This window comes from Pseudophryne corroboree, chromosome 12 (assembly GCF_028390025.1).
Source record: "Pseudophryne corroboree isolate aPseCor3 chromosome 12, aPseCor3.hap2, whole genome shotgun sequence".
NCBI classification, from domain to species: Eukaryota; Metazoa; Chordata; class Amphibia; order Anura; family Myobatrachidae; genus Pseudophryne; species Pseudophryne corroboree.
The window spans coordinates 26,681,618-26,705,942 of NC_086455.1; the positions used below are offsets into that span (position 1 = coordinate 26,681,618).

A 24,325-nucleotide genomic window follows, 5' to 3' on the forward strand; every position below is an offset into this window, starting at 1 on the left:
GCTAAGCGTCTAGTTCCCTTCGTGGAGAGGACCTTTGCTGTGCGGTGCGCGATGATGTCAACGCGCACCGCACATCATTACAGTAAAGGTCCTCTCCACGAAGGGAAACTAGACGCGCAGCGCCTAGTTTCCCTTCACAGCGGGCAGCCCAGGAAGGGAAACTAGACGCGTAGCGTCTAGTTTCCCTTCGCAGCGGGGCAGCGGCAGCGGGGGGCACAGCAGCAGCAGATCTTGCCATGGTGCGGCGCCCTCTGGAAGGCGGCGCCCCGGGCAAAAGTCCTGCTTGCCCGTGGCAAGATCCGCTACTGTTCCTTCTCTGACCAGTGCCTCCCCCCACCCTGGTCACTTCAACTCACACTCACCTCCAAGATTTTGCTTGAGGTGCCCCCATCCTCAGGAACTCACTCCCTCACACAGTCAGACTCTTAGCCAGTCTACCTAGCTTTAAAGCACCCTAAGAATATACCTTTTTATTAAGGTGTATCACCATCTTGATTACTCAATACTGCTCTCCTCCAGCCTTCCACTATATAGCTTTACCAGTTCTCCTTCCTATTGTTCTTCCCTTTTAGGGCCAATTCTAGGCCTTGTGGCGCCCAGGGCGAAAGTTTCCTTTGGCGCCCCCCCTCCCAACAAGCAACATATGGTCAGTGCGCGACAAAGGCGTGCAGCAAAAAATAGGGGCGAGGCTTCATAGGGAAGGGGCATGGCCACAGAATAGTACCGATTCACATTACACCGCACAGTAGTGTCCGTCAGTCACATTACATCACACAGTAGTACCCCTTAATACCAATTTAGAACCCCTTACACACATTACAACACAGTAGAGCAGAGCCCCTTATACACATTGCACCCGGTAGACCCTTATACACATTGCACCCGGTAGACCCTTATACACTTTGCACCCGGTAGACCCTTATACACTGTGCACCCGGTAGACCCTTATACACTCTGCACCCGGTAGACCCTTATACACTTTGCACCCGGTAGACCCTTATACACTTTGCACCAGCTAGACCCTTATACACATTGCACCCGGTAGATCCTTATACACATTGCACTCGGTAGACCCTTATACACACTGCGACAGGTAACCCCTTATACACACTGTGACAGGTAGACCCTTTTACACATTGCACTTATTAAGTGCCCCCAATGCAATGCCCTCATTAGTAGTGCCCCCAGTGGTAATGCATCCGTGTAGTATTGCCCCCAGTAGTAATGCGCTCGTAGTTATGCCCCCTGTAGATATAGAGATTTGCTTCCTGTAGATGTGCCCCCTAGTAGCACCGCTTACACACACACAAAAAAAACAGCACACAATACTCACCAACACTGATCCTGCTTCCCGACCGCTGCTGCTCCGTGTCTGGCCGCCAGCTCCTCGGATCTATGGGAGAGACGTCATGACATCTTTCCCATAGTGCCGCACAGATACTAGAGGTCAATTAAGACCTCTAGCGTCTGACTGGTGCCGGCTGCAGCAGGCGCCCACACAGCCCACGGCGCCTGCTGCAGCCGGGGTTTGGGCTGCGGTGTGCAGGTGGGCCGGGCACCTGCGGGGTGACTGCAGCCATGCCCACAGGCCGCAGCGCCCCGAGCACCCGCCCAGCTTGCCTGCACCTAAAACCGCTCCTGTTCCCTTTCTCTACACAGTTGTCCTTCCCTTTTCTCTTTCTCCCATTCAGTTACTCTGATTCTGTCTGCTTGCTTATATGTTGGGTAGACGATCACTGAGCATTGAATCGACTCACTTCTGAATGCTCCTGCTAGCTTTAGAGAATGGTCCTACCCCTGCTTCTGACCTACCCCGTCTGTGGTGCGTTCTTTGGAAATGTTGTACTTAAGCTATGATCTGTCATTGCATACTGTATTTATGCTCAGATACCTTGCTACGGGTTTCTATAAATACCTTCTACAGCGCTGCATACACTTTGTCATGCCTTAAAAATAAAAGCTAATAATAATAATAATAATAATACCTGCAACATTGCTTGCACGTGTTCCAAACTGATTTTAAGAGCCTTCAACCTTAGCGATAATGACTCTGCCTCTTCTAACACAGTTTCATTTCCCTGGTTCCTGTAACTGACGTCTTTTAGCAATGAGTTTATGTTATGTTCTGTTTCTTGTAAAATATTCTGGAGAAAAAAACAAAAAACACAGATATTATTTTCTCACATTACGTTTTATGCTGGAAAAAAAGTGTCCAAGAATCCATATGTTACATGTCATTTTTAGTGCAGAAAACCGGTTTCTGCTGGTCACAAAAACTTTTTCCTGTGCGTCAACCTTCATAAATGTCCATGATTATGCAAAAGATCCATTTATATTCCCAATAAACCCAAATAAATCTCTTTAAAGTTATCTGAGAACTATCAAAATGTAAAGGTGAACAAATTTTAAAAATCCTGTTTTCTCTATCATTCTATTGGAGGACCCTGGGTGTCTTTCAAGAACACTTTGAAATTTGGTGAAAGATTACACTATAGATAACATGGCTACCCAACAGACTATGAAGCGCTCTCCAATTTGGAAAAATGGACCAAACCATTATAAAGAATAGGGCTTCCCGCTGTGAGTAAGCATGTGAAATCACTGCAGTGATCAATCGGGTATACGTACAAATCTGTATTAGGCCCAGCGTCGCAATAGAACTTAAACTGTTTTAGGATGAAAAACTGGTTTAGTATGAAGAACAGCTTATCTTCATGAAAAAAACAAGAATGGGATCTGCAAAGCAGAGCTCCCAGCTCTTAATTATTATTGTTTACTAACAGTTTCTTATATAGTGCAGCAAATTCCTTTGCACTTTACAATTGGAAACAACAGTGATAAAAACAAAACAGGTAGGAGGGCCCTGATTGCAAGCTTCAAATCTATGGGGAAGTAGACATTGATACATAATGATAGGTGCTATCTATTGCAGAAGGTCCACCAGATTGCAAAGGTTCTTGGTGGGCTGTATGATGTGGTCACACAGCAATGTTGGCCTTTGGTCGGGAGAATGGGAAAGTGAAGAGAAAGAAAATATGTGAGGATATGTGTGGACTGAACTGTGGGGATGTAACTGGATAGGAAAGTTTATGAAGGTTATGTGGGTAGTTCCGGAATTTGATAAGCTTGCCTGAATAGGTGAGTTTTCAGGGAACGCTTGAAGGTTTGGAGACTAGAGGAGAGTCTTATTGTGTGTGGGAGGGCATTCCACAGAGTGGGTGCAGCTCAAAGAAAGTCCTGCAGTCGTGAATGGGAGCGAATATTTAGTTTTTCTGCAAGAAGTTGAATGCAGACTGGACAGTAACTCAATACAAAGCCTGTCCTGTTGCCAAGGGATATACCCAGAAGTATGGAATCGATTACGCAGAGATCTACTCACCAGTCGCAAGGTATAGCACCTTAAGGTTAGTGATTGCTGTTGCTACACTACAAGATCTACTGTTATATCAACTAGACTTTGATTCCGCATTCCTAAATGGAGAATTGATTGAGGAAATTTATATGGAACCTCCTGAACATTATGCAATAATTTCCAATTACGGAATGACAGATGCAAAACCAGTAAGTACTCCCATTGATAAAAGTAGAAAGATGGTCAAGACCATGTCACCAAGCAGCAAAAGGGAGATAGAGGAAATGCAAGAAATCCCTTATCAAAATACCATTGGCACTTTGATGTATGCAAACATTGGGACACGCCCAGACATCACACATGCAATGGGACACGCCCAGACATCCCACATGCAGTGAGTCAGGAAAGCCAGTTCACAAATAATCCTGGGAGACAACACTGGATTGCAGTAAAGAGAATACTAAGGTACCTCAAAGGTACAAGTTCACTAAAGCTGAAATTTACAAGATCATCAGATACCAGCTTAAAAGTATTCTGTGACGCCGACTGGGGATCAGATGAGGAGGATAGACGTTCTTATACTGGATACCTGTTTGCACTAGCAGGCTCAGTCGTAAGCTGGGCAAGTAGGAAACAACCCACAGTTGCTCTTGCTACAACAGAGTACAGGGTGCTCACAGAAACTTCAAAAGAAGCACTTTGGATAACAGAGACTTTATGTGAATTAGGTCTTCCTTACCACAGTGAAATCATCAACAAAGTGTGATAACAAGGGAGCAAATGATCTTTCTTGTGGCACAAATACATCATTTCATTTGTGGGTTGGTGGAAAACAAGTCAGTCAATGTAGAATATGTTGCAAGTGAAGAAAATATTGCAGACAAAAGGACTGTCATCACACTTGCTACTTGCATTTCTGATGGAATATGGACTAGAATAGGGTTAATGTTGATTTACTCTTACTGTTTTTGCTTCACGTAACGTTTTCGGTTACAGGAGTGACTTTATTGATTTGATAATGTCATGTTAAACTTGTGACCAGAGACAGTCTCGAGCGAGGGGGAGTGTTAGGATATGGTGCACTCTGTACCTGTCTCCTTCTGTGTATTAGTCTATGGGAGCATCCCCTAGTGTAAGACCTCTAGTGCCAGGAGTCACTCGGAGGCGGAGTCATATGATGTAGTTTCCTGTTCCTCCATCTCTGGGAGACAGAGTCCTGTGTGTACAAGTGTGCAGAGCTGAGACTGGGAGCAGATCTCAGCTACAGAGTCTCACTGTGTTCCACTGCATGCATCCCAGCTCCAGAGCTGACGAGGAGACGGGCACGGTTGTGCAGTCCTCCATGCTTCACCACCACAGACATCTCCTGATAAGTACCGCTACCTAACGCCTTGTGTGATATATGGGCTCCTGATTACTGCTATCAGTGTTACATCTGAGTCACCTGTGTACACTAAATAAACCTGCATTACTGTTTAAGTCATCTAGTGTGTGGACTGACGTCACTGCATCAGATAGCCCAGTACACTCTGCCAACATGTACTAGAAGTTATTATTTGGGTAATGATAACTGGGATTTAATTGCAGTTGTAGGGAGGACTTAAGAGTTCCTATTTGGGATGAGAAGCTCCTGAAACAAACTTAAGTGGTAGCAGAACCTGAGAATTACTCGTTGGAGAGATACTGGGAAGTGTAATCAATTTTGTAGACAGACAAGGTGGTTGTTGGCTTTTTGATCAATTCTGTCAGACCCACGTCAAGCAGACTCAAGTAAGTGCTGATCCTGACAAAGTTATGGACAGTGGTTAGAGATTACAATATCATGGTGCCAGGTCCATTACAATGGCCATAGTCTAGCCATCTTCTAAAGGAATGGCGCTATCAATGTGCCATGTCACACAGTACAAGTCCACTCAAGCTCATTCCACGAACATGACAATGAACTCAGTTTACTTTACAGCAATGACCTCCACAGTCGCCAGATCCTAATCCAATAGAGTTTCCTAGGGATGTGCAGGAATGAGGTTTGCTGCATATGTAAATGTGCAGTTGACGGGGCGTGGCCACGGCAGCACAGGAGTAGGAAGCAGATCCCGGGAGCTCCCTGGATTAAACATCCTCCTGTAATATCCTGGCCCCTTTGGTGTGCCTGAATACCCTGCTTTTCTTCCCTACGCTGCAGGGCACCGGCAAGCGATTTCCCCGCTCTCCCCGGGGTCTGTACGGCCGAGGAGACATACTTCCGGATTTGCGGCCTATACCTCCTCCGGATCCCCGGCCTCAATTTTGGAGATTCCCGGCCCCACTGCTCTGGACTGCTGCTTCCAGTCATAGAGGGAACACTCTCACTTAAAGGCTGCCTGATATGTAACTGGTGAGTGACTTCTACCTCCTGGGATCAAATTACACTTTGACTTCAGTTGCTGTCTTATTTTACATACTAAATAACTGCATCGCTCCTGCTCTCACCTATATTCTGGGACGCTGCCAGTACTTTCTTTTACATTTGCCTACTACTTTGGAGACCAGCTGCGGATGTGTTTCTGCTTATTACAACCCTAAAATTCACTCATTGCTGAAGTCTCCTTCTACGCTTTTGACCTGAGATTATACCGGAGTGTCTGTTAATACCTATTGTCCGTCATGGTTCGGGACGGCCAGCGCACGGCTGCGGCGAAGCTGGAGAAATTTGCCAGACAACCTAACCCACTAAACCAACGGGCCTCGCAGGCCGCTTCGCAGGGGGCCTCTCCGTCCCACTCCTACTCCCCATCTGCAACAGCTGCTGAATCCCCTAACACACCCGCAGCTCCATCTCTTCAACAAGTGCTCAAGGCAATAGCTGGATCGGAACAGCGTCTTTCAGATAAGATGGAGAAAGTGCAGTGTGATCTCTCACTGCTTCGGCAGGACGTCCAGCGCATACGAGAGAGAGTGGGAGAGGCAGAAACCCGTGTCTCGAATCTGGAGGATATGTGCGGTCCTATGAAACAATCTATTTCCACGGTAACCCAGCAAGTAACATCCCTTCAATCCAAATTACTAGACATGGAGGGTCGGCTGCGTAGAAATAATGTGCGATTTGTGGGCCTGCCGGAGAAGGAGGAGGGCTCCCAGCCTGAAGTCTTCCTGGAGTCATGGCTTAAGGAACTGTACGGCGCTGAATCCTTCACGGCACAGTTTACGGTGGAGCGTGCACACCGGATACCATCTCGTCCTCTACCTCCTGGCGCCCCTCCGCGCACCTTCATCGCCAAATTTCTGCATTATAAGGACCGTGACTCGGTCCTCCGGTTGGGACGCACAAAAGGCCCCCTTACCAGAAACGGGGTTACCGTGTCTGCTTTTCCTGATTTTGCCGCGGAAGTCCAGAAGGATCGAGCCCAGTTTATGCCTATCAAGAGGCGCCTCAGAGACCTGAACGTCTCCTACTCTATGCTATTCCCCTCCCGACTCCGGGTGGTAGCGGACGGGGAAACCAAATTCTTCAATTCCCCTAGAGAGGTGGCCCAATGGCTGGACAGATATGCTCCGGGAGCGCGCCAGATGGCCCCGGATTGAGGCCCTGCACTGTCTAATGATCGGTTGGGACCACCAGAGGCATCTACCCATTGTCCAGGGAGCCCCCCCTTGGCGTTGGTGGCTCAGGACTTTTCTTTTCTTTCTCTTGATCGCTTGACTTTGGTTAAGGGTTTTGTTTAGTATTTAGCCCTTGAGAGATAGAAACGGTAGTTTGGGATTTAAGTATGCCGAAGTTAGGGGTGGTATACGGGGAGGGGGGGAGAGTTCAGCGAACAGCTTGTTGCTGTGCCTTACACAAGTTTTTTTCTTTCTATAGTTTGTTATTTTTCTCATGCTTAAATTTGTTTTGGAGTACATTCATTTTGATGTGGGAAGTATGTCTGATGCATTGGATACTGTCGATTAAGAATCAGGGATTGAGTAGTATAGCACTGTTATTACCCTCACTAACAATTTCCAGGAATATTCGCTGGACTGTATCTTTAGGTTACTACATAGAATATTACCAGATCTATGGCTAATTTGAAATTTCTGACATGGAATGTTCGAGGTTTAAATAATAAGATAAAGCGTTCCTTAGTATTAACTACACTTCGGAAATATGGCCCGGATGTTGCATGTCTCTGCGAGACTCACTTGGAGGGGAATAGGTTACTGTCACTTAGAAGACCCTGGGTGGGCTGGGCCTATCACGCTCCTCACTCCTCACTCCTCTTCCTCCAGGGGTGTGTCAATCCTGATAAAGAAATCGGTCCAATTTGAGCTGGTATCGGTCAAGACTGACAAATACGGTCGATTTGTGTTCCTTGAATGTAGACTAAGTTCCCAACCCTACTACATACTGGCGGTTTATATCCCCCCCCCCATTCTCGTACGATGTATTACAGCAAGCCGCTTCATTCATAGCCTCCTCTCCGGACACCCCGGTAATCTGCTTGGGTGACTTTAACAATGTCATGAATTTAGCTTTAGACAGATGGCGCTCTCCGCAGGCTGCTGGGGTCCGCTCTAGTCCTACTAAATTTGCTGATTTTCTGAATAATTTGCAGTGGGTGGATGTGTGGAGAGCTCGGCACCCTACGACTAGACAGTTTTCATGCTTCTCTGGCACGCATGGTTCGTTCTCCAGGATCGATCTGACCCTACTCTCCCCCGTTCTTCTCCCTAGGGTGGTTGACGTCCAATACGAGGCCCGGGGTATATCTGATCACTCGCCTATGGTGTTGACTCTCGCTATGGTGAGCCAGAGGGGTCAATCTTATTGGAAACTGCATCCTTCCTGGCTGCTGCAAATAGGTGACTGCTCTGACCAGGTGACTCAGTGGGAGGGATACTTTACTGACAATGTAGGCTCGGCCCCCGGAACAGTGGTTTGGGATTCATTTAAGGCATTCCTAAGGGGAACGTATATTAGACGTATTTCTGCCCTCAAAATGTCCTGCAGGGAGAGAGAGCGAGCCCTTGAGAGTGACGCCAGGGATTTGGAATCTAGATACTTGGTGGATGGCACCCCTGCGCTGAAGGTACGCTGGCTGGCGGCCCAGTCGGCATGGGTGGCTCATCTGTCTGATAAAAACTCGCGCTCGCTTCTATTTCAGGCTACTAATATTTACATGCAGGGCGATAGGCCAGGTGGCCTGTTGGCTCGATTGGTGCACAGTGACCGCCCAGGTTCTACAATTGCTCAGATGACCGGTAGCGATGGCGCCCTTGTGAACACCACGCCGGAAATTGCGCAGCTATTCCGCTCCTACTATGCTGAGGTCTACAGTTCACAACTGGTAGACTCGACATCAGACCTCTCCGCTTATTTAAGTAATATTCCCCTACCCACACTCCCCCCGGAGGCCTCTGAGATGCTGGAGGCACCCTTAACTCTGGAAGAGGTTACGGCGGCTATTGGCTTGTCTCCCAGCGGCAAGGCACCGGGCTACGACGGCATCCCCTCAGAGGTATACAAGACCCACATTGATTTCTTCGGTCCTAGGCTTCACGCCCTGTATTCTGATATTTTTGTTAATGATCAACTTCCCCCCTCTATGGCGGAGGCGATTATTATAGTGATCCCGAAGCCCGGAAAAGACCCTAGATCCCCAGAATCCTATAGACCGATATCATTGATTCCCACTGACGCTAAGATCCTGGCAAAGATTTTAGCAGTTCGACTCAACACCGTAATTACTTCCATTATCCACTCCGACCAGACCGGCTTTATGCCAGGGATGTCCACTTCTATTAACCTACGTAGATTATATACCATTTTACAAATCCCATATGACTTCCCCTCTGACTCGGTAGTGGTCTCACTGGATGCCGCCAAGGCATTTGACAGTATCGAGTGGTCCTATCTATGGGAGGTCATGACAGCTATGGGTTTCGGGCCTAATTTTATAAAATGGATTAAATTGCTTTATCAGCACCCGACCGCCAGGATCTCAGTAAATGGCTATATCTCTCCCTCGTTCCGCCTGTTTCGCGGGACCAGGCAGGGATGTCCTCTGTCCCCAACCTTGTTTGCCCTGGCCATCGAACCCTTGGCCTGTCTAATAAGGTCCCACCCAGGCGTGGAGGGCATTCATACCGGCCCTCGTGAGGATAGGATTGCCCTTTACGCTGACGACATACTGTTGTTTCTGCAGGATTACACCAGGTCTATGCCTACAGTGTTGCAATTGATTGAGGAGTTCGGTGTATATTCAGGCCTTCATATTAACTGGTCTAAGTCCTCTATTATGCCTGTGATTGCCCCCCCCCCCCCCCCCCCTGCTGCTCCTAAAATCTCCCTACCGCTATGTTGGACGGCGAAATTTAAATATCTTGGGATTCAGGTAACCAATGACCCCTCTGACTTTACACCTTTGAACCTTGATCCGATCATGCAACAAATTACTCGTAAATCCAAGACTTGGTGTAAGCTTCCATTGACTGTATCTGGCAGGGTCAGCCTCGTAAAAATGATAATACTACCTAAGATTCTATATGTGGTTCTGCAATCCCCTGTATATATTCATCCATCCTTCTTTAGAAAATTGAATAGTGTCCTGTCTTCTTTAATATGGGCTAGCAAACGTCCTAGAATACAACTGAACACTCTCACCAGGCTGCGCAGCGACGGAGGTCTGGCCTTGCCAAACTTTCAGATGTACTACTATGCCGCTCAGCTGTCTCATATTAGTGCATGGGTACAGGATACTGGCGTCACTTCTCTACACTGGGTATTTGTCCAATGCTACTTCCCCGACTTATCCCCCCTGCAGGTGTTGCTGAGTGGGAGCTTGGCCCGGTTCCTCCCTCCTCTTATATACCAAGCCATGAAGGTGTGGCAGGCACTAAAAATTCTTTTGAAATTTGATGGATTGGACCCGGACACCCCCCTCTGGTATTCTAAATGGCTCCCTGAACTGTATGCGCTCGAGGGGAGGGAAGTTTGGGCCCCTAAATCAGTGATTTCCATAAATCACCTTTATACGGATAATACGCTCAAATCCTTCCAACAACTAAAAGATGAGTTTAATTTGCCTAACTCCTATTTTTTTAGATACCTCCAGCTCAGACATGCCTTGCAGTCCCAATTCGCCAATTCCCCCCCTAAAATTACACCATTTCCCATTAAGACCTTTGTAAGTATGCTGGGTCGAGTTAAGATGATTTCCCATGCTTATGGTTATCTACTCGCCAAACTCCATATAGATCCTTTGACACGTCTCCGTGTCAAATGGGAGCAGGATCTGGGCCCCATAGATGAAGAGAACTGGGCCCTTGCTTTGGAAACTCCGTGCACGGTTACCAAATCCATCAGGTATCAACAGATACAATACTTCCTTTTGCATAGAATATATATGACCCCGGCCAGACTGGCCAAATTCGGGACGGGTCGTGTGGGTGACTGCCCTAAGTGTGGGATGACTGCAGGTACTTTTTGGCACCTCATTTGGGATTGTCCGGTGCTGCGGGCTTTCTGGGCGGGGGTCGGATCGATTCTGGGGAACACAGGGGTGGACAAGGCCATGCTTACTCCGCAATTTTGCATCCTGGGAATGGGTAGCTCTGACTTTGTGTCTGGTCCAGAGGGCCTATATGCTCGCAACATATGTGCAATGGCGAAGGTGAGCATTGCGAGGCTATGGATGGCCCCTAAGGGCCCTACACTCCCCGCTCTTAAGGCACTAATAAACGACACTGTTTTTAAGGAACGATACATTTATATGAAACACAATGCCTCCGCTAAATTTGAAAGAATTTGGTCTCCATGGCTGGAATCCATATACTCCGTCCCAGACCCTACAACTTAATGATGATAGGGTTACTAACAGGTCCTGGATTTGCCAAGTTATGATCTTCTAGGGCCATAGGCTTCCCTCTCACCCAATGGGTTGTGAATGAGAGAGTGGCTCTGTGCCCATCTGGACAGGGTAGGATTTAGAGTGCTAGTATCCCCCAATGCGTCCTCTTCCCCATAATGTCTTTTGTCTCTTTGTTTTTTTAATTTTTTTATTTCTGGGGTTCTCTGTGTTTGGTTTCTGATTGTTTTCTTCTCTTTTAAAGGGTTTTACTCGGACGGATTGTCCGTAAGAGTTATATTTGAGGGGGGGGGAAACAAAACAAAGTATAATGTGATTTCATGAATACTAGAGTGTACGGATAATGCAAAATAATGGTATATATAACTGTACATTCCTATGCGCCTATGAGCAAATGACATAGTTTGAAAATAAGTCGAAAGTGAATGCTGTTCCCCGATGAGGACATGTCATTACGTGTTTAATGTGTTCCTGTTATGCAATGTCTGTATGCAAACTACTCTCCTTCGAAATAAAAATACTTTATTTTAAAAAAAAAAATGTGCAGTTGACAAATGTACAGCAACTGCATAGATTCTGTCATGACACCATGAACCATGGAACTCTCTAATGCATGCAGCCCTCCATACATCCCAGCATGCCCTGCTGTAGTAATTGTATGCCCTGATCGCAAAACTGTGGCAGATCATGCTGGGATGTATAGTGCCACAGCAACTGGAAGACTGCATGTAAAATACCTCTACGCTAACAAATGTTTCCAACCTGCTCTGGGGACAATGGGGGTCCTACGTGGTACTATATAGTATGTATTATATATATTGTAACAGGAGTCTTGCTAGAATGTGCTCTGCTACAAAACTTCCACCAGCGACCGACTCCAGGCTTGTGCAAAAACAACAAATACCTTTTATTCAGGTAGCTCAAAAACAAAGATACACATAAAACAAAGATCACTGTCTTTAGTATAAACTACCAGGAAGGTTAGGCCCTGCCTCACTCCCTCTTACTTAATAAGGAACCCTTCAGCATCCTGACACTAGTGGCCCAGCCCTCCAGATCCCACTGTCCCTAGCAGACCTATCACCTGGACACTAACTGCCTTCAGGAGCCCTGACTCATGGGAGAGACTCTGCTTTAAACCCAGCACCAACGTTTCGGGGCCCGTAGCCCCTTTGTCAAGGTGTGTGTAGTGACTACACACACCTTGACAAAGGGGCTACGGGACCGAAACGTTGGTTTTTGTGATGTTTCTATATTACACTGATTGAAGATTTACCACCTTAAGACCTGGAGTGACGCCATTCTTTCCTTGACTATATATATATATATATATATATATATATCTATCTATCTTGTAGCTAGTATATGTCGGGGTTATGTGCTCTCCGTTAAGGAATTTATCCTGTCATTGTCATATATGTATTGTATATTTCTTACGGCTTGTACTGATCAGCTCAAAGTTCATGTTATTCAAAGATAAGTTTGTGCATATGTGTATATAAATAGATATATATCAATATATATCAATATATATATATATATATATATATATATATATATATATCAATATATATATATATATATATATATATATATATATACACATACACACACAGGTTGAGTATCCCATATCCAAATATTCCGAAATACGGAATATTCCGTGCTTTTTTGAGTGAGATAGTGAAACCTTTGTTTTTTGATGACTCAATGTACACAAACTTTGTTTAATACACAAGGTTATTAATAATACTGTATTAAATGACCTTCAGGCTGTGTGTATAAGGTGTATATGAAACCTAAATGAATTCTGTGTTTAGACTTGGGTCCCATCGCCATGATATCTCATTATGGTATGCAATTATTCCAAAATACGGAAAAATCCCATATCCAAAATATCTCTGGTCCCAAGCATTTTGGATAAGGGATACTCAACCTGTATATATATATATATATATATATAGAGAGAGAGAGAGAGAGGGGCCTGCCATTTCTACGTTACCTCATATTGGATATCTGCTACAGAAGCAGTGACTTTTTTTACTGTCATTACTTTCCTTCTCTTTGAAGGTCAATGGCATTAGCGAGGGTCTGCCAGTAAAGGGCAGGTAATAAGTGCAGAACAGGAATGTAAGCCTATAGAGTGTAAGCTCGCGAGCAGGGCCTTCCTACCTCTGACTGTTATTACCCAGTTTTGTTCTATCACTGTGGTTTCTGATTGTAAAGTGCAATGGAATATGCTGTCATATACAAGTCACTATAAATGAAATGATAAATAAATCTGCAGAATAAATACCTGGCATGATGCATTGGTTCCTTTTTGTTACCAGTGCACTTCAAACATTTGAATTTACAGTGAAAGGTTCCCTATTAGGCCCTGACGTTCAAGCTCAGACTGTGAACTTTGACCGCTGTTCATCTTACCTGACAGTCTGCAAGCTGCTCTTCCAAGTTCTGCAACATATCTGGGTCCTGTTTATGCTCTGCCAGTGATAGCTTCACCTTCTGCAGCCAAAGCTCCACCTCTTTTACCTTCCCCTGACAATCACCTAGAATCATTTCAGGCTTCACGTCAGCCAGCGTTTTGCTGCCATCTTCCAGCTGTTCCTGCATGAAAATCCACAAAAGGTGCATGAGAAGTACCCAGACACAGCAAACAAGCAGGAACTCTATTACAAGCAACAGAAATAGTAACACAAACGTACATACAGAGGTACCGACTTATTCCCATGTGTAGAGAGGAGAAGAAAACATCTCATGTGATCTAATGTCAACAGGTTCCCTGGCAGCTAATCTGCATTTGCTCAAGCTATTTTTTTTTTAGCACACAGAGAGCAAACTGACAAGGTTTGTTAACCGATTCACTGACACTATTAACAAGCAGACTAGTACTAAAGTCCGTATTAAAGGTACTCTAACCCACTTTTACATTTGTGATTTGTCGGATGTTAATAGTTTTCCCGCTTCTACAAAAGTCAAACTACAGTAACTGTAACTAACTAAATGTATAGAAGCAAAGTGTTGTTGTGTTTGTCACTGTCTTCTATTATCATAGAGCATTTGATTGTCAAAGAGAAGACGTTCAGAGCATTGACTGAGCTCAGAAGCCCCACACAGGGCCTCATTCTGAGCCGCACGCAGAAACACATGCAGCAGCGTCTACTGGTGATTGCCTGTCTGTGACGTATGCAAGTGTCCATACAAACTCCTTCCCTCGTCTACACCCATGCGGGCGAATGTGAGAGGACTGACACACCCACTTTTAGCGTCCCTGCATTATAGTGTAACTTTGAGTAACGTATGTGCAGTATGGGAATGTAGACGTGTCTGTGTAACGTATGTGCAGTATGGGAATGTAGAGGTGTCTATGTAACACATGTGCAGTATGGGAATGTAGAGGTGTCTGTGTAACACATGTGCAGTATGGGAATGTAGAGGTGTCTGTGTAACACATGCGCAGTATGGGAATGTAGAGGTGTCTGTGTAACGCATGCGCAGTATGGGAATGTAGAGGTGTCTGTGTAACACATGTGCAGTATGGGAATGTAGAGGTGTCTGTGTAACACATGTGCAGTATGGGAATGTAGAGGTGTCTGTGTAACACATGTGCAGTATGGGAATGTAGAGGTGTCTGTGTAACGCATGTGCAGTATGGGAATGTAGAGGTGTCTGTGTAACGCATGTGCAGTATGGGAATGTAGAGGTGTCTGTGTAACGCATGTGCAGTATGGGAATGTAGAGGTGTCTGTGTAACGCATGTGCAGTATGGGAATGTAGAGGTGTCTGTGTAACGCATGTGCAGTATGGGAATGTAGAGGTGTCTGTGTAACACGTGCAGTATGGGAATGTAGACGTGTCTGTGTAACGCATGTGCAGTATGGGAATGTAGGCGTGTCTGTGTAACGCATGTGCAGTATGGGAATGTAGGCGTGTCTGTGTAACGTATGTGCAGTATGGGAATGTAGAGGTGTCTGTGTAACGCATGTGCAGTATGGGAATGTAGGCGTGTCTGTGTAACGCATGTGCAGTATGGGAATGTAGAGGTGTCTGTGTAACGCATGTGCAGTATGGGAACGTAGAGGTGTCTGTGTAACGCATGTGCAGTATGGGAACGTAGAGGTGTCTGTGTAACACATGTGCAGTATGGGAACGTAGAGGTGTCTGTGTAACACATGTGCAGTATGGGAATGTAGAGGTGTCTGTGTAACGCATGTGCAGTATGGGAATGTAGAGGTGTCTGTGTAACACGTGCAGTATGGGAATGTAGACGTGTCTGTGTAACGCATGTGCAGTATGGGAATGTAGGCGTGTCTGTGTAATGCATGTGCAGTATGGGAATGTAGGCGTGTCTGTGTAACGCATGTGCAGTATGGGAATGTAGACGTGTCTGTGTAACGCATGTGCAGTATGGGAATGTAGGCGTGTCTGTGTAACGTATGTGCAGTATGGGAATGTAGAGGTGTCTGTGTAACGCATGTGCAGTATGGGAATGTAGGCGTGTCTGTGTAACGCATGTGCAGTATGGGAATGTAGAGGTGTCTGTGTAACACATGTGCAGTATGGGAATGTAGAGGTGTCTGTGTAACGCATGTGCAGTATGGGAATGTAGAGGTGTCTGTGTAACACATGTGCAGTATGGGAATGTAGACGTGTCTGTGTAACGCATGTGCAGTATGGGAATGTAGAGGTGTCTGTGTAACACATGTGCAGTATGGGAATGTAGAGGTGTCTGTGTAACCATGTGCAGTATGGGAATGTAGAGGTGTCTGTGTAACGCATGTGCAGTATGGGAATGTAGAGGTGTCTGTGTAACGCATGTGCAGTATGGGAATGTAGAGGTGTCTGTGTAACGCATGTGCAGTATGGGAATGTAGAGGTGTCTGTGTAACACATGTGCAGTATGGGAATGTAGAGGTGTCTGTGTAACACATGTGCAGTATGGGAATGTAGAGGTGTCTGTGTAACGCATGTGCAGTATGGGAATGTAGAGGTGTCTGTGTAACACGTGCAGTATGGGAATGTAGACGTGTCTGTGTAACACATGTGCAGTATGGGAATGTAGAGGTGTCTATGTAACACATGTGCAGTATGGGAATGTAGAGGTGTCTGTGTAACACGTGCAGTATGGGAGTCTGGACGTGTCTGTGTAACACATGTGCAGTATGGGAGTCTGGAAGTGTCTGTGTAACACGTGCAGTATGGGAATGTAGACGTGTCTGTGTAACGCATGTGCAGTATGGGAATGTAGACGTGTCTGTGTAACACATGTGCAGTATGGGAGTCTGGACGTGTCTGTGTAACACGTGCAGTATGGGAATGTAGACGTGTCTGTGTAACGCATGTGCAGTATGGGAATGTAGACGTGTCTGTGTAACACATGTGCAGTATGGGAGTCTGGACGGGTCTGTGTAACACATGTGCAGTATGGGAGTCTGGACGTGTCTGTGTAACATGTGCAGTATGGGAATGTAGACGTGTCTGTGTAACGCATGTGCAGTATGGGAATGTAGACGTGTCTGTGTAACACATGTGCAGTATGGGAGTCTGGACGTGTCTGTGTAACTCTGTGGAACACAAGCGTAGTATGGGAATGTAGACATTTTTGCGCGTGCACAGCTGCATTGCATTTTGATTGTGTGCGACTCACTGTCAGGTATATAAGAAGGTATCACACCACCATATACTAATTAAAAACACCCCCAAGATGGTACATTTGGACCCCATTGGCACACACCGCTACATTTCAGGGTAAAAGGGGCACAGTATAACAACAAAGGTTACGACCTGAGCCGCTGCGTATACGGCTGATTACACTGGTCAACAGCTATAAAGTTTCATTAATTAAATTAGTCACTTTGACTTATTACTGCATGCTAAATAAGAATATGACAGGTAATCTGGATTAGTAGGCCTTGCTTTCATGATGCAGTACATATCACAGGGGTCCATTATTTATTGTTTATTTATTACCAGTTATTTATATAGCGCACACATATTCCGCAGCGCTTTACAGTGGGTATTTGGCCATTCACATCAGTCCCTGCCCCAGTGGAGCTTACACTCTATATTCCCTATCACACGCACACACTGACACACTACCGTGTATTTTTGTTGGGAGCCAATTAACCTACCAGTATATTTTTGGATTGTGGGAGGAAACCGGAGTACTCGGAGGAAACCCACGCAAGTACGGGGAGAATATACAAACTCCACACAGTTAGGGCCATGGTGGGAATCGAACCCATGACCTCAGTGCCGTGAGGCAGTAATGCTAACCATTACACCATCCGTACTGCCCCGGCAAATCCAATTAGCCGCAAAGGGTGCAATGTGCCATTTCCGTGGCCTCTCAATGCCAGCAACGCACCCAATCAGGCATCCTTTGTGTGCTGGTTTCTGAATTCAGTCTGAATTCGCACAAAATTGGTCGGAGCCCTATGGGGCAGTGAGCAACTTTTGTGCAAATTCGAGCCACCATAAAGTGTGGCCGCTGCCGCGATAACTGGCGCCCATTAGTTCATTGCGGCTAACTGGATTAACCCATTGAGGCATATTTTATATGGTAGCACTTCAGCCATTCTCTGCTGATTCACACTACTGTAGTTCCTGTTTGGATGAGTTTTTGTGCCAGTTAATGAGAGGCAAGCATCTGTCAGTGCCACATGTGTTGTTCCATATATATATATATATATATATATATATATATATCTCATGCAGAAGACAGCGGCACTCAGCAGTTGTGTTGATTAAGTAAAATGCCTTTATTTCGGCATTTTACTTAATCAACATGACTGCTGAGTGCCGCTGTCTTCTGCACGCTGGCCCTCATTCCGAGTTGATCGGTCGCAAGGCGAATTTAGCAGAGTTACACACGCTAAGCCGCCGCCTACTGGGAGTGAATCTTAGCTTCTTAAAATTGCGAACGATGTATTCGCAATATTGCGATTACTAACTACTTAGCAGTTTCAGAGTAGCTCCAGACTTACTCTGCCTGTGCGATCATTTCAGTGCTTGTCGTTCCTGGTTGACGTCCAAACACACCCAGCGTTCGCCCAGGCACTCCCACCGTTTCCCCGGCCACTCCTGCGTTTTTTCCGGAAACGGTAGCGTTTTCAGCCACACGCCCCTGAAACGCCGTGTTTCCGCCCAGTAACACCCATTTCCTGTCAATCACATTACGATCGCCGGAGCGAAGAAAAAGCCGTGAGTAAAATTACTTTCTTCATAGTAAAGTTACTTGGCGCAGTCGCAGTGCGAACATTGCGCATGCGTACTAAGCGGATTTTCACTGCGATGCGATGAAAAATACAGAGCGAACAACTCGGAATGAGGGCCGCTATTTGGGATCCAGCTTAGATCCACAGAGGGCACCGCAGCAAGTAACCGGATTTACCCACTTTGAGTGCCGAGTCACACCGCTGCGCATATATATATATATATATATATATATATATATAAACACAGATATGTGGCTATTGTTCTGATAGAACAATTTGAAACTGCACTTGGTTGCACAGCAAGTGTAATGTATAATACGTTGAGGGCATATTTATCATAAGTGGTTTGCGTGTTAGCCCCCTCCCAAAACACCCTCTTTTGACTGATATCCACAAATTCTTAGCATCTACAGAAAGTTTTGTAGGGGGTTGGCTACAACAGATATCTGCAATATATGCTGCAGTTCCCAGTTTTTATGAATGCTACAGTATCAAATAGTATAACAGGTTTGGTACCTTTTATCAAGTATGGGATGTACAAGAGATTATGGGAAATATCAATATAATTGTCTTTATCTCATAAGCCAACACCTTGCCCTCTGTTTAATGAATACTCACAATTATCTTCTACAATCTTCATTCATGCCTGAATAGAATAAAAAAAACAAAAAAAACTGACTGGATTGTTTTGGCGTAACGGTCAGGACAATCGGAGAAGCCAAAAACAGAATCCATTTGTTTTAACCCCTATTCTTCTCTTCTACAGTTCAGTTGCAAGTACTGTACTGTATGAGATAAGGTAGTTCTGTAGTTCAAACCTTTAGCCTGCGCTCATAGAAAAGAGCTTTCACAATATGCAGAGGTTAGGCAAACGGAAATCTCGTATGCAGTAACTACCTAATACAGTATGAATAAGGACTGCACTGAGACTGGTAATGCAAGAGCTGCAAGTAACTGTAATGATTAACTACATGAACACCAAATGAGCTCAGCCTGGCCTCAGACAGGAACTGGAAGTTTGGCAAGGACAGGTCTCCCTCCCTTTCTACATGAATAATTAAACTGTTTGTCTACTCGAGATGCTTATTTAGTTCAGTATTTGGTTAGTTAAAAATGACGTGGATGTCTCCCAGCGCTAATTTCATCAAGTGAACTATAAATATTTCCCACTATAACACCTGAGTGTCTAAAGAATGAATCTAATACATTTAAATAATTATATTTCTTTTATTAGAATACAGGAATAAAATGTATTGCAGAAATGGGTTTCTTTCCCCTCTCCTACTCAATTAAACATATAAAATTAATAGCTAATCGTGAGTCCTAATACCGGTATACTTTGACAAATATATAACAAACACACATAATACATATAATGACCCGTGATACGCCCGTTTTGTGAATTACTCACTATGGTGTCACTATTATAATCCGTAGTTAGGATCAGTTAGATATCAAGTTGTTAGGATTGTGATATATCAGATTCCTGTATAGACAACAATGGACAGTGTCCCACCAGGACTTCTATTTTGCGCAAGTCTAGAACCACCCTTAGTGGCAGGGGCGGATTGGGATCGAACACCAGCCTGGGAAATTTATGGAAGCAGCTCTTATGGGGGTGGAATCTATTGAGGGGAGGGGTCTCTCAAGAGGGCTTGATCACTCAGAGGTCCAGAATCTGTCCCAGTGGCCAATCCGCCCCTGATTATATACATAGCCACCACATTATTACACGAATAGCACCACATTACATACGTAGCCACCGCATTACATAAACAGGCCCATCATCATGGACAGACATTGGGCAGCTATAGGACTTTGCATAAGAGATTGTCCCAGGGCTGGCTGTCAGTGCAGCCTGGTCAGCTGGCATCCCCAAACCATACACTGTGACCGGGGACGCCTTCGCCCTTACACCATCATGATAATGCAAATAATGTAATTAAATATAACCTCTCTGCCAGGTCCCCTTCAGTGCTCAGTCGCCGTTCTGGCCAGTCCAGTGAGAGTGCGGGAGCTAGGGTGGCGGCGGGTGTAGTGAACCCGGCTTCGACCATCGCTATGCTGCTGCTCCCAGGCCGGGCTCGTTGAAGAGACTTTTGGCCGGGGTCAGAGAGAGGATGCTGTTGGGCTGGTTAAATTTCTCTAGGTACCCCGTTGGTAGAACGGCTTCCCCACTTTTCACGGCCAGCGACACCTGGAAGTGCCCGCTAGCCTAACTTCCAGATTGCGTTCCAATGAACTGCAAGTACTGGAAGCAGTGTGAGCCATCCCAGCCTGAGTGAGTATCGGCCTGGCTGAGGGGGATATCAGACCGGCCCATCGGAATCTGTCATGGTGTCCTGGTGGACCAATCCACCCCTGCTTAGTGGTATAGCCTAAAATATTGCAGGCAGTACTTTTGTAAGGCCTCCAGTGACAAAGTCCAAAACACCCTTAATCCATGTAGATCATTTAGCTGAAACACTTACTTCAGTGACAGGAAGCATAGAATATCGGGTGTCCGCCGGCTGACAGTTGTTGGTGCCTCTACTGGGTTTTTTGTGATTGTTGACAATCTGGAGGCCTTACAAGGATACTGCCTGTAATATTTTAGGCTACACCACTAAGGGTGGTTCTGGACTTGTGCAAAATAGAAGTCCTGGTGGGACACTGTCCATTGTTGTCTATACAGGAATCTGACATATCACAATCCTAACAACTTGATATCTAACTGATCCTAACTACGGATTATAATAGTGACACCATAGTGAGTAATTCACAAAACGGGCGTATCACGGGTCATTATATGTATTATGTGTGTTTGTTATATATTTGTCAAAGTATACCAGTATTAGGACTCACGATTAGCTATTAATTTTATATGTTTAATTGAGTAGGAGAGGGGAAAGAAACCCATTTCTGCAATACATTTTATTCCTGTATTCTAATAAAAGAAATATAATTATTTAAATGTATTAGATTCATTCTTTAGCCACTCAGGTGTTATAGTGGGAAATATTTATAGTTCACTTGATGAAATTAGCGCTGGGAGACATCCACGTCATTTTTATCTGTATAAATTGAGAGGACAGTGGAATCCTTTCATCCCTCCTTAGCAGCTTGAATATATCAAGTGAGGCAATAAGCGCAGCACTCGTTCCCCCTTGTTTTGAGTTCCAGTATTTGGTTAGTACCTGGCTTTCCCATTCGTACACGGGTGATCCAGGAGTGGTGCTTGGTCATAATACGTCCTAGAGTGAGCCAATAGAATAAGCCGATTCAGAATTGGGGTTGTCCCTTGTTTGGGATACGGTTGTTAAGTCGACACAGCTTAGGTCGACAGTCATTAGGTCGACCACTGAAGGGCGACATGCATTAGGTTGACATGGTCATTAGGTCGACATGTCAAAAAGTCGACATGAGTTTTTCACTTTTTATTTTTCCATACTTGACAATCCACGTGGACTACGATTGGAGCGGCAACCTGTGGCAAACGCAGCGGAGCAGGGCACCTTGCCCAAAGCATGTCGAGTGAAGCGAGCCATGCGAGGGGACGGGGTGCACTAATTGGGGTTCCCAGTCACTTTACGAATAAAACGACGCCAAAAAAAGTCCAAAAACTCATGTCGACCTTTTCACCTGTCGACCTAGTACATGTCAACCTAATTCCCATGTCGACCTAACTTAAGTCGACCCAACCCCCTTGTTTAGGTCTCACCAAGACAACCTTCATAGCAAGTGGAGGTTGTATTGTCACAATGCCTGCATCCATTGGGGCTTTTGCTGAATTACATGTAAACTGCAAGCAGAAAATGTATCCTGAAAAAAAGCAGAATTTGCTTACTGTGGCAGTTTATACAACATGGGTCCAGCTCTGCATGGGTAGCATATCCACCTGGCTTACTGATAGATCACTTAGCACACATCTCACCCCGTGTGTACGGGGCTTTACTCTTGGAGTGCACAGTAGTAGATGCACCTGGATTATTACTCCTGGAGTGCACAGTAGTAGATGCACCTGGATTACTCCTGGAGTACACAGTAGTAGATGCACCTGGATTACTCCTGGAGTACACAGTAGTAGATGCACCTGGATTACTCCTGGAGTACACAGTAGTAGATGCACCCGGATTATTACTCCTGGAGTGCACAGTAGTAGATGCACCTGGATTATTACTCCTGGAGTGCACAGTAGTAGATGCACCTAGATTATTACTCCTGGAGTGCACAGTAGTAGATGCACCTGGATTATTACTCCTGGAGTGCACAGTAGTAGATGCTCCTGGATTACTCCTGGAGTACACAGTAGTAGATGCACCTGGATTACTCCTGGAGTACACAGTAGTAGATGCACCTGGATTATTACTCCTGGAGTGCACAGTAGTAGATGCACCTGGATTATTACTCCTGGAGTGCACAGTAGTAGATGCACCTGGATTATTACTCCTGGAGTGCACAGTAGTAGATGCACCTGGATTATTACTCCTGGAGTGCACAGTGGTAGATGCACCTGGATTATTACTCCTGGAGTGCACAGTAGTAGATGCACCTGGATTATTACTCCTGGAGTGCACAGTAGTAGATGCACCTGGATTACTCCTGGAGTACACAGTAGTAGATGCACCTGGATTATTACTCCTGGAGTACACCGTAGTAGATGCACCTGGATTATTACTCCTGGAGTGCACAGTAGTAGATGCACCTGGATTACTCCTGGAGTGCACAGCAGTAGATGCAGATGGATTACTCCTGGAGTGAACAGTAGTAGATGCACCTGGATTATTACTCCTGGAGTGCACAGTAGTAGATGCACCTGGATTACTCATGGAGTGCACAGTAGTAGATGCACCTGGATTACTCCTGGAGTACACAGTAGTAGATGCACCTAGATTACTCCTGGAGTGCACAGTAGTAGATGAACCTGGATTACTCCTGGATTGAACAGTAGTAGATGCACCTGGATTACTCCTGGAGTGAACAGTAGTAGATGCACCTGGATTACTCCTGGAGTGCACACCTTGATTACTCCTGGAGTGCACAGTAGTAGATGCACCTGGATTACTCCTGGAGTGCACAGTAGTAATGCACCTGGATTACTCCTGGAGTGCACAGTAGTAGATGCACCTGGATTACTCCTGGAGTGAACAGTAGTAGATGCACCTGGATTACTCCTGGAGTGAACAGTAGTAGATGCACCTGGATGACTCCTGGAGTGAACAGTAGAAGATGCACCTGGATTACTCCTGGAGTGCACAGTAGTAGATGCACCTGGATTACTCCTGGAGTGCACAGTAGTAGATGCACCTGGATTACTCCTGGAGTACACAGTGGTAGATGTGCCTGGATGACTCCTGGAGTGCACAGTAGTCAATGCGTCTGCAGTCCCCCTCAGACCACCACTCCACTGACCTGAGCGCTGGATGTTTTAAGTCCAAAAAGTGTGTCATTCAATGCAGGTATAGATGCATAAGAATGTGTAGAGCACATTTTACCATGATCCTCATTATGTGAAGATAACTAATGTCCATTAGGGTCACATAGGCCTGTCAGTCCATCCTCATATATAATAACCTGGTGCATACCCTCCAACATTTTACACATAAAACCTGGTACAAATTAGGAAGGGGGACGTGGTCGCAGGTAAAGGGGGTGCGGCCATGCCCCTTTTCCTATACTTTCAATGGAAGTTTAGAGAGCCGAAAATCGGTACAGACCATAAAAAGAAGGTACTGTACCTGCTAAAAAGGTACAGTTTGAGGGTATGCTGGTGTCTTTAAATCATCAATGTTTTTTATTTAAAAAAAAATGTTTCTAGTTAAAACTTGATTTTACGGCCCACAGATACATTTACAGAGGTGATCTCTGTTTGAATCTACTGAAACCAGATAAAGAAGAGGCAGCAACTAACACACAGAGCACGCCTGCAACAAATAGGCTTTGAAAAGTGTTTTGTC

At 45.4% G+C, this 24,325-nt stretch overlaps 1 protein-coding gene across 2 annotated transcripts in view; it reads right to left on the reverse strand.

Annotated features, from left to right (window-relative positions):
• SYNE2 (spectrin repeat containing nuclear envelope protein 2) overlaps nucleotides 1–24,325 on the reverse strand; it is a 447,442-nt gene that overhangs the window by 127,631 nt on the left and 295,486 nt on the right. For both annotated transcript variants that reach the window (XM_063947243.1, XM_063947242.1), the window contains exons 62-63: nucleotides 13,597–13,779; nucleotides 1,986–2,144 (exon numbers count right to left, since the gene is read on the reverse strand). In XM_063947243.1, the coding sequence (XP_063803313.1) occupies nucleotides 1,986–2,144; nucleotides 13,597–13,779 (342 nt within the window). The remainder of the gene's footprint in view (nucleotides 1–1,985; nucleotides 2,145–13,596; nucleotides 13,780–24,325) is intronic.